General features: G+C 41.2%; 1 protein-coding gene across 4 annotated transcripts in view; it reads right to left on the reverse strand.

Annotated features, from left to right (window-relative positions):
• Positions 1–12,123, reverse strand: part of MAGI3 (membrane associated guanylate kinase, WW and PDZ domain containing 3) — a 197,935-nt gene that overhangs the window by 50,164 nt on the left and 135,648 nt on the right. For all 4 annotated transcript variants that reach the window (XM_075910273.2, XM_075910272.2, XM_075910271.2 and 1 more), the window contains one exon: positions 5,711–5,768. In XM_075910273.2, coding sequence (XP_075766388.2) covers positions 5,711–5,768 — 58 coding nt within the window. The remainder of the gene's footprint in view (positions 1–5,710; positions 5,769–12,123) is intronic.

The raw sequence follows: 12,123 nt of genomic DNA on the forward strand, positions 1-12,123 counted from the left end.
TGCTCAGTTTGCATTTTTTATATGGTAGGAAACCTGCTTTGATCTGTTTGCTATCACTTATAATCACTTAAAACCTCTCTCTCTGTAGTTAACACACTTGTTTTATCTAAACCAGTGTGTAAGTGAAAAGTCTGGGAAAATCTCAGCTTGGTAAACACAGGCTTTTTGTACACATCTTTCCCTCATCAAGGATAAAGCAAACCATATTAATGAGTTTGCACTGTACAACATATCCTTGTGCAGTGCAAGAGGGTACAATACCAGCTTATACTCCAGAAAAGGGTGCAAGTCTAGAGAGCAAGGAAATTGTCTGTCTGTCTGAGAGACTTGGATAATGTACTTGGGTAGCTCAGGTAGGTTGACTAGGTGGTGATAACAGGGCATTAGGAGGCTGGATGAATCATCAACAGAGCAAGTAAGAGAGGGATCAGCCCACTTGAATAGTTAGGTTTTTATGAGCAGAACATATGTTTTACCTTAATACAAGTAATAACAACCTAATGAAAATGACCTACACTCATCATATATATCTAATTGCAAAAAAACTAGAAAAAGGTGATAGAATCTTTGTAAAAGGTATAGCATAAAAATAAGACATACAGTAATAGAGTAAAAGAAGCCAAAGATTTTATCCCCACTCGTCCTGACACACAGTATTATTATGCAATTTTTAAAATGGTTAGTTGCATGAGGACAACTGCATCTATATTCCCTCTCTATAGGGAACTTATTCTTGGGGTTCTGGCTCCCCATCTGTTGCCTATCTTGAGCAGATGTTGGGATTGAAAGTTTTATTCTTTTTATATTTGTATTTTAGGATTAATAATGTAGCAATGTAAAACAACACATTATCACATTTAATATTTTATTAAACTAAGCACTTTAGTAAGATATATATATTCCTCTGTTTTAAAGCTTAGTGAGTTTAGTAAGTAAAGTGACAGAGTTTTGGTACTATGTCTATGTTAATAAGATTGGAGGAGTGATCGGACTGGCAGATTGACAGCCCTAAAGTGGAGCTGGCACCCCAAAGGACGATTGAGTACAGGATGAGCCTTTTGAGATGTTTTGGGAATGATTGACATCAACAAGATAACACACCGGTCACAGACAGACAGTGAAATCCATAGACTTCAACAGAGAAAAGGATTATAAAAGCAGGGTGCTTTGCTATGGAACTTTGGGTTCATCTTGCCACCAACTCCAAGAGAGCATCAGATCGCGACTGACAAAAGGCCCTGCTCTCTCTCTCTGATCCATCTGGCTGGCCACTAGATTGATACAGACTCTGGACTGGTAACTATAACATTGTCTGGCAGGACTATGTGTATGGTATTTGTGTGAGAGAGTGATTGAAAAGCATAAGCTACTGTTGTATTCTCAATAAATGCAGCGTACTACCCTTTTCCCCTATAAAAGATCTCGTGTGCTTCGTTTAAGCCTCACACAGAGACATATCTCGCTGTCTCTCCTGCACAGGGTTCTTCCAGGCTGCATAGCTCCATGGCTGCTGTGCAAATTCCCAGCAAAATCATACTGATTATGCTGACCTGATTTAACCTATCTTCTTAATTACAGTGAACAGCTAACTGCCACACAGCTCCTTCTAAATTCATCTAAGTCACTACAAAGCTCTAAGAAAGTACTTTTATTCTTAAGGTAAAAGCATTAGAGAGAGAGCCATTAACAACTAGGCTGGGACTTTAACAGGGTGGGGAAAAAAAGCTAGATAGATTCAAGGAGGGTAGGTCCATCAATGGCTATTAGTCAGGATGGGTAGGAATGGTGTCCCTAGCCTCTGTTTCTCCGGAGGTGAGTGACAGGGGAGGGATCACGTGAGGATTACATGTTGTGTCCCTTCCCTCTGGGGCATTTGATATTGGCCACTGTCGGCAGACAGGATACTGGGCTGGGTGGACCATTGGTCAGGCCCAGTATGGCTTTTCTTATGTTCTTAACAATAAAAGAAGCCATAAGCATGCAACCTCAACTCCAACAAGGGCTCTGGACAATGAACTTCTTTTGCTCAAACCAAGAACACCCATGAACTTGCAAGTAATCCTTTATGCCACTGGGGCCTTTTGATCCTAGAAAGAGGTCATCTGTAGACAAAGATCACTTCAAAGACAAAGAAGCTTCAAAAGATCAGGGAGTGGAAGTGGGTGTTTACATTCCCAACTTACCTAGGAAACCTACTCAATCAATAATTCATTCTTATTTAAAAGAATCCTTCGAAGCTCATAACACTTGCATAGTCTACATGACTCATGTTTCCTAGACAATTTACATACAATTCCTCAACACCACAAACATTTGAATTTTTAATACAATGAGCTTTTAAGATGCTTAAGGTGAATTAAATGATACTGCAAAAAATTGCCATAACCCTCAGTTACAATCTGTAAGAAGTTATCTGGCTATACAGACACAAAGAGATTATGTGACTTGATTGAGGTCATACAATTACGCAATGGCAACGTTGGAGCAGAACCCAGGAATATTTAGTCAGTCCCACTGCAGTCTATTTCCAATGCTAAATACAGTACAATATGTATCCAGCCTTAGACAATGTGTATGCATTTTCCAAACAGGGCTTGAAAGATGAAATCGCTGACTTTCTGCTACGTTCTTTTTCTAATCAAGCAAAGAAGGAGGAAATTCTCTCTTTTGGTCCAACCTTACACTGGTTCCTGAAGATTTTCTCCTTTGGAAGGTCCCCGCTCTGTTCTCCCATGCGTAAAAAGGAGAACAAACATATTCTGCTATTTCAACATTTAAAAGGATCGAAAGCCCTTCCGGTCCCAGCTCATGAAAAGGAATGTGGATTACCTCTGAGCTAAGTGGAGTAATCCAAGCATTTCTCGCTAATGATTTAAATAAGATGGAGTTCTTCCAGCATTAAACCACCGGGAGCTCAAACATGCAGTTGGGCTCAGCTTTAGGTTTAAAGGCAAATCAAAAGACAGGCCAATTCCCTATTTCCATTCTAAACACAAAAGAGGCTCTGCTTGGAAACTAAGTACATGGTTGAGTGAGTTCTACTAAGATGAAAAAAATGGATTTTAGAGCAGTATAGACATCACAGGTAACTTTACTTAGGAGGACTTCATTTTGATGGTGTATTGCAGCAATAGCTTTTTTCCAAATAATGTGATAAGATTTTAGAGAACCCCTTTAAAATACATGTTTCTTAAGCCAGATTCTTGCACAGTTATTAAAGGCTAATTCATTTATAGAAGCTAGTGCAATGAAGAGGCGTTACTTTGGCTACTTGTTCTGTGTGTTATTCAGAATGCAGATATGTTTATTTTCCATCTACATGGAACTACTCATAGGAAATTTAAGGAAATCAGAATTTTGAAATGAGATCACTTTGAACAGCTAAGATACAGGTGCAGCCATTTCAAAGCAACATCTAAAAAAGTGTATTGGCATTACAACATTATCCATTTCTGATTTCATAATTGAGGGATTACTCTGAAAAATAATCATGCAATGCTTAAAATGAGAAAGTTTTGGCACTTTCTAACTGTGGTACAAACTCAGATGCTCCATAGTCATCATCAAAAATTCAATATAGCATCTTTTTTTTGGCGGGGGAGGGGGGAGCTTTTATTCCCTTGCCACAATAAAACCCTTTGAAAAAGCTTTAAAAAACTCCACAATTTTAGAGAAAGATCAGGTTTACGGATTAACTTTTCAGAACAGAAATGTGACACATTTTTGTCTCTGGGTATAACTGAATGAGACACAGCAGAGAAAAAAACCTGAATTTTAGATTTTTCTCAATTGTCATTTTTGACTGAATCCTTATAAATACCAATTTTTGCTCAGCTTTTTTCCCCCAGAGCAGGTTGAACATTTCTGAGTATCAAGTATGAACTGTGAAGGAAACTATGTTGTTTCACCTTGGGTGGTTTCTCGCAGTGAGGTTCTCAGGTGTCAAGAAGTCCCTCCTTTAGTCTCTTGTTTAATAGGCAGTCACCCAGATTTTACTTATTTACCTGGAGGCTCCCTATCATGCCAGAAGAAGCAAGGACCAGTTATGTCAAATGTGCATAGCAGAAGTGATTTATTATCCAAGCAAAGCAATCTAACCCTTCAGCTTCCTCCAACAATCAAAGCCTTAAATTATTCATTCACATGATAAAGTATGTTGCAAACAGCACCGTCTCCATAAATTAGGATCAAACACACAATACAATATGTAATAGGTATGAGTATCTCTTGAATAAGGAATCTTTCTAACAATAAAGTAGTATCGGTTCTACAGCATCTCTGCATGGATGCTCCACTCTGATTAAACCTCTGTTAGATTTTCATCCAAGAACATATGAACATGCAAAATATTTCTTTGAACTCACTTCAGAAAACTATTATTGATCCATATAGAATTACTGAAGCAAATGCTTCCTCCTAGGCATTTGGAATATTATGGCTCACGAACATGTTTTATGAACCTACAAAACTCTGAAGTAGGAAGGTTGTGAGCCAAGGATCAGAAATCTGTACCATGTTTTTCTCCGAATTTTCTATCAAAAATTATTTATCCTGAATATTAGGTTTAAGCAAAAATGCAATATTTACCTTCGCTCAATTGATAGATTATTACACTGCAGTTACCATGAATACAATAAAAAGGAGGCTGCTTGAATATATCCATGATGGTATCTGTTGCATTCATTGCTAAGGACTGAAGTATGAAAGCAAAGCTGAAGTATCAGTATATTTATTAGCCTGGACAATACTAAAACAAGTGTTGGCTCTGCAAATCTCACTAACATTTTCCCACCAAATGCTAATATTTTCAATCCTCTGCTAATTTTTCTCTTGATTAAAGATGGTTTTCGTCCAGAGTACGTTGAAAAAATGAGTAATCCAGTCACATTGGGTTAGTGGTTTTCTGCTACAGTGCTTTGGTGCCTGGCGATGAGGGGAAAGCAATTTCCTGCTGGTTTGTGAATAGCAAGTGCTACTGTTTTAACAGAGGCTCCACTGTAAAGGTATCTCAGAAAAGAGACTTATACTCTGATCTCTTTAAAACCAGGGTAGAGAACCTGCAGCCCCCAACTCTCATGTTTCTGGATCCTGCAGCTCAGGGCCCCCCCCACGAAGCACTCGGGAGCCTGCATTGGCTCTGCAGCCCCCTGCCACTATCCCACCGTGGAGCTGGAGCAGACAAAATCTACTTGCTTGGGGGTCAGCAGTCCTTGACCCCAAAAAGGGTTCCCCACCCCTGCGTTAAAACATACAACATTCAGTATCTTCAGTTATTACAGCCAGGATGTTAAGAAAAATTCAACTTTTGGGCAGGTCAGTAATGCCAGATAAAGTTATATTTCTATATATAGTTATAAAAGAAAAGTCACGTGGACAACTGTGAGGCAGAGAAACAAAGTGAATCCTACTGCTTACTTCCCAGCCCAGGGCAGTGGTTAATTGCTTCCTCCCCCCCTTCCCCTCCCGCAGAAGAGAGAGCCATATCTCACTGAACGTGAAGGAGAGCTAAGTGCATTAGCATCCTAGATATTAACTTGTAGGAATAGTGCATAATTTGGTTACAGCCACCAGGACTGGCTCTTAATTTGCACTGGATACACAACAATTAAAAGAGCTGCATTACAATTTGCATTTATTACATAACAATTGTTTATTGTTCTTTACCATATCTGATATCTACATGAAGCGAGTAATTGATGTAAATACTTACTCAACGTAGTATGTTCCATACTGAGGGTCCTCTATTTTCTCCCAGCCATAAGGAAGTTCTGTAATTAGAAGAGAAGGATTAACAAAAGTCTGCACTATGCCAGAAAAGTATTTGAAAATGTCAAAATTCATATGAAAAAATGAATGGTGAGATTATGGATTGTGTTGGAAATATGAAAACAATTTAAATATTCTCATGAATTACATGGTTGTATTTCCTATAGGGAAACGTTCCCACTCCCTGTACTCACTAGTCCATTGGAGGGGGAGATTTTCACTTTACATAAAAACTTTAACAAACTTCAAAGCAAATCTCAAAATTATCTTAAAAGGAGGAAGAGAAACAAAGCTGTTGTGTTATTAGACTAAGTCAATTATAAATAGGGTCCATATTAATCGTGGAAATCGCTCATTCTGTGACTTCCTGTGACTTCTGCAGTGGCCAGTGTGGCTGACCCTGGAGCCAACTGCTTAGACAACCTGACGCAGCTGTACAGCCAGCTTGAAGGGCCCTGCCATCAGCTGGCCTGGGGGACTGCCCAAGCAGAGGTCAAGGGGGCGGTGGGAGCAGCCATTGGCCGTGGCCTGAGCCCTCACAGCAATTGGCCCCTTCCTGCCCCAGCAGTGGTGGGATTCTTCCTCCCCTCTTTCCCGGCACTGTGGGCACCCTGGGGGGGTCTCCTCACACCCCACTCCTGGGGCCAAAGATTAAAACGAATATTTATGGCACGTGTCATGGACATGTCACAGACTGTGATTTTTTTTTTGTTTGTTTCTTGCCCCAGTCCATGACTTATGTAAAATACCCACAATTAAATTGTAGCCTTAATCATAAATAACTAATTTTATTTGTGCAATTTTGTTTTTAACTCCCCATTCTGCAATTATAGGATAGCATGTCTGTGGCTGACCCAGCATGTGGAAAGGAGCATTTCCAGAAGCAGAACTTTCCATACATCTCAGCCAGAAACCATGCTGTGCTCCAGAAACCCCTATGAGGCGGGGAGGCTATAATCTGACCAGCAGCCTCTTCTTATTCAAACTTTGCACATACATCTCCCCACGACCCACATGGTTCCCAAGCCAGACCTGCAACATTCCAGTCAGGCTTTCCCAATGCATGGCAGCCCTCACTTACAGCACCTTGCTGCTGTACCACTAGGATCCTGAATGCAAGAGGCAGCACAGTGGTGAGAAGGGCAAATGAAGACTAACACTGTATCATCCCCAAACTCATTTCCATGTGTGATGGTTAGGATTTGAATCTAATCTCCACAGTAACTCCCTACTGAGTACACCCACGAGGTAATCTCTCTCTCTTACAAACCTAGAAGGAAACTAATGCTCCCATATTCTGAAAGTTGTGTGCCAAATTAAATCTTTACAAAACAGACATTCATATTGAAACAGACTAAAAATCAGAAAGTTCCCTCAAGTCACACTCCTGCAGGATGGCTCTAGAACCAGTGCATTCTTGGTTGAATGCAAGAAGCTGTCACCACAGGGGCCTGATTGTTACAAGTTTTGCTACTCTAATCTGGCCATAGAAATGTAAATACGAAAACGCTGTTTGAAAGACTTGTTGTGAAAGATCAGACAAAATGGAAATATTCCTTGTGGGACACAAATTGCCTTTTATTTTTATTTCAGATGTCTGCAATATTCTGAAGGCTAAGATTCCTGTGTAATTATTTTGTTTGTTGTTTGTGGTTCCCTCAGGCTTGCAGGTAACAGAAATTTCCCTAGTGCGTAGCAGCATGTTACCAATTATGACTATCAGTACAGCTCCACAGAACTTGACAAATACCCCAGTGGGACTATTTGGGTAAGCATTGTTCGTTAGGATGTCCTGCATCTTTCTCTTTAAAATGCCTTTTTTTGTCCCATCCTCTCCCAGTGGTGGGCTTCACATGTGTTGAATAAAGCAGCAGTAAGAGGCAGCGGCTCAAGCTGGCTTCATTAAGAGGAGATTTAGGAGAATTGAGAGACTGCAGCCTCCCCTGAGTGCTTATCAGCTCTTGTAATACAGTAGAGGTCTGCTGCAGAGACTGTCTCTCTGCACATTTTCATTCCACTGGCTGGCTGCACTGCTCTGCTACCTGTGCAAGTGTTGGCAGGATTCACCTGTAGGCTGATTACCATCGCCATTCTCACAGGTCAGATTCACAATGTGAAATCCCCATGCAAGAGGTGAACAAACAAATAAGTAAATTCCTCTTCTCTCCTCCAAACTATCACAAATTATGCAAAAGCTTCAGGGGGTAGCCGAGTTAGTCTGTAAGAGGAAAAACTTAAAAAACGACAACAAATAGTCTAGCAACACCTTAGAGACCAACAAAACATGCTGATGGCTCTGTGACTTTTTCCTCACCCACAACTATTTCCAATTCAGAGACAACCTGCATCTTCAAGTCAGCAGCACACAGGAGCGGCCCAAGGCCGGCTGCAGCAGCTGGAGCCCTAGGCGGGGTGGCGCAATCAGCATCCCTGCCTGCATGGCCGTCAATGGTCATGATGTCATCATGGGGCGCCCGGGCCAGCAACACCCTAGGCACCTGCCTAGCTTGCCTAGGCTCACGGGCTGCCCCTGGCGGCACAGCAATGGGCACTGGCATGGCACCAGCATGGCACCACAATATGCCAACGTCTTTATGGTTGACCTTGAACAATGTTTGCTCAGCTCTCGTCCCATGAGATCCTTACTCTACGTATGCTACACTGATGACAACTATTTCCAAATTGGGGACAATTTATGCCTTCAAGTCAGTGGCACTGCTATGGGCACCTGCATTGCCCCACAACATGCCAACATTTTTATGGCTGACCTAGAACAGTGTTTCCTCAGCTCCTGTCCCCTAGCATCCCTCCTCTACTTACACTACAATGAAGACGTCTTTATCATCTGAACGGGAAAGAAACCCTTGAAGAATTTCACAGGGATTTCAACGACTTCCACCCCACCACCAACCTCAGCCTGGATCAGTCCACACGAGAAATCTGCTTCTTTGACACTACAGTACTATTAAATGATGGACAAATTTCCACAACCCTATACCAGAAATTTAACAATCACTACTCTTACCCTTCATGCCTCTAGCTTCCATCCCAGACACATTTTCCCATCTATTGTATACAGCCAAGTCCTAAGATACAACCATATTTGCTCCAATCCCATAGACAAGGACAAATATCTACAGGATCTAGAGCAGTGCTTCTTAAACTTAAGACCAAGGAACACCAAACAATTTTTTTTTAATGGGGAATACCAAGGATTTTTTGTTGAGCAAAAAAAAGATGGGGGGGGGGCCCAGAGAGTGTCGGGGGAAGTTATTGAACTAAAAAAGATCACCTGCCCCTTTCAAAGTGGCCATTTTGAATTCTGTTTTCCATGGCACACCTCTGACTGCCTCATGGCACACTGGGTGTGCCGCAGAACACAGTTTAAGAAACACGGATCTAGAGCATTCTTAAAACTGAAATACCTACCCAGAGAAGTGAAACCATCTACATAGATTATGCAGAAGGCCACCCTCAGTGACCTTCTACCATCCAACCCTGCATTATCCAAGATGGGAGAAGACTGTGCATAGGCATTATTTTTTAACAAGTCAGTTGGGGTGCTAAAGAACTGACAAGTAAGACTAGAAGCCTCCTGAATTTAGTATGGAAAATATTGTACTGGAGGAGTTGGGTGTCCCATGTTAAAACGGAAACAATGGTAAATCCCTGCTGTAGCATTCTCTGCAGGAAATGGGAATCTGGATGGAAGGCAGTTAATTCGAGATACTGCTCATGATAACCATAGTCTGAATGTGGATACAGTTTTGGTACTAGTCTCTTTTTAAAATCCCGAATGGGCTAGACTGGGGTGGGAAAAAGGGCCTCTGGGGGCTGGATGTGGCCCGCCAAGCATGTTGATCCAACCCACAGAGGCCCTATCACTCCCCCTCACCCCAACTAACCTGGGGGCAGCAAGAGGGAGCATGTGAAGTCTCCTCCCACTGCCAGGGGCACGAGTGCCTAAAGGGAACTGCCAGCTATTGAGTACAGCTGGCAGTTCTCTCATGAGGAGAGGAAGGCAAAAACTGTGTGTGCTTCCCCACCCCCATACTAATCAGGATCTGTGGATGGGGATGCATGGAAGTGTCCTCACCCCACCCCTTCCACCTGAGGCCCAACCCCTTCCAGGGTAGCCCGCGACCACTTCAAAAATTTCTGACGTTGTCACTAGTCAAAAATGATTGCCCATCAAAGACCAGACAAAGGTATGAATAGAGACATTGGCTAGAAGTGGGTGGTGCCTATGAAAGCTCATGATACATCTACATGTTTTGTTAGTCTTTAAGGTGCTGCTAGATTATTTGTTGTTTAAGTTTTTCCAGTTACAGACTAACTCGGCTACCCCTCTGAATTATTTCAGAGAGTGGCAGATTCATTCCCTCCAACTCACCTTGGCAGCTGAGCTCAACGGGAATGCTACAGGCAATGATATACTTACAGTTTAGGATTAGAGCGTTCTTGTTTGACAATTACTAGCTGTGGAAATTCTGTATCACCAGGGAACAGGCGAAGTCCAAGCTTTGCCACACGCAGGACAAAAATCTGACTCTTCCTTCCCCTAACAGTGACTGCAGAACAACAAGGTATCCTTCCATGCAACTGAGGGACCAGTTGCTAGCTGCATTCTTTCAACACCACAGTCTAAAAGCACCGAGTCATTACTCAGCTGGTCAAAATGTTCAGTTTTTCCTAACAAAATTAGATAGCTAGTTTGGTACTGCAGCTTGGCATTTACCTCTTTTCTATTTAACTGATAGGATTTTGTTTGGAAAAAAAAAGCATGACGGATAAGAACATTAACCATGGAACCCTGCTTAGATTATGATTCTCAAACTTCTCTGTCACTCTGTGGAGCAGTAAAATACTGTCAGTGTTTGTCCAATTTAAGCTTTATTTAGTGAAAGTTCTCTGCCATCACAGGGAGACATGATACAGCTTAGGCAGAATAAATTCTCCTGGGCACTTGCACGTAGCATCAGGGACTCAGACTTCAGTTAAAAAATTACTCATATGAAACCAGACAATCAAGGAAATGTTTAAATCAAATTAATTTAGGCAGAGTTGAGATGCCAGAGGGATATGAGAGGAGAGTGAGGATTTCTTTAAAAATCTTATGTTTCCTAGTGTCTAAAGAGAGGCTAATTATTTTCAAACTTGCTAACATAAATGCCTATCTTAATTATAAATGATTTATATTGTACTTAAGGTTCTAACCTAGATGGAAATGAGACACTGGTGCATAAAACTTACAACTGCTTCAGACATTTTAAAATACTCCTACAACAAAGCCACCTGTTATTGGACAGTCTTGCCCCCAAGGTTTCTAGCTTGGTTTATGCCTAATGCACCTGTCCCAATTAAGGGGGAATTCATATGAAGACCAAAGGCTCTGCTCCCCTTCACTCTGGGACTAGCATTTATCTTAGTAGCTCTCCTAGTCCAGTATCCTCTATTCCAAAACACAACCAATATCAGAAGCTTCAGAGCATGGCACAGAATTCTCATACAAGACAATGAAGTTTCTTCCTCAAGTTAATGTCTCAAAGAATGAGTCTTCAGAACCCGTCTTTAAAATAAATTCTAATTCAGAGTAATGTCCAATCATTTAAAAACAATTTTTTGGCCCCAAAATCTATAGCACAATGGGTTTTTCACTGGTTAGTTATGCATTGTATTTTTAATTTCCCTTCATCAGTTTTAAACTTGCCACCTTCGATTTATCTCAAATGCCCTTGTTCTTGTATTGCAGCAATGGGTAAAAAAGAACACCTGATTTATCTTCTGTTTATTATTTGTTATTTTGTACACTTATTGTAGCACTAATTTTTTCAGATTATCCTCAAAAGCTTTTCCATTATTCTAATGTTGTTTCACTTCTTTCTCCCAACCAAAAACCAGAGTATTTCACGCTAGAGCCTCTCACTGATACCAAGTGGCAAAGCAGCACTTATCTTATATTCTCGTATGGTGTAACCCATCATCTATGCATTCTAGTATTTGGGGGCTTTTCCCTTGCACATTTGAAGAATGGCTTTCATTGAGCCTCCTCAGTGGTTACAGTGAATTTAGAACCAAGTAATGTGTTGTTCTGCTCTCCAGAAATCATGTGCACTCACAATTCACCTAAACTCCATTGTTCCAGAGAAAATCTACTGGAGCTACTCTCCAGCCCACTTATCCTACCACTACTGCCAAGCCAGAATCAGCAAACACCAGACCCTAATGATTTCAGAATAATGTAGAAGGAATACAAATTATAAACTTCAAGAAGATACTTCTGCCTTGGCAGTGATAGATCTTATAAAACTGTGAAGAATCCTGGAGGAGAAGCCATAAGGGACATCTGTCAAACAG

The sequence above is a fragment of the Pelodiscus sinensis genome, chromosome 27 (assembly GCF_052426305.1).
Source record: "Pelodiscus sinensis isolate ZL-2025 chromosome 27, ASM5242630v1, whole genome shotgun sequence".
NCBI classification, from domain to species: Eukaryota; Metazoa; Chordata; order Testudines; family Trionychidae; genus Pelodiscus; species Pelodiscus sinensis.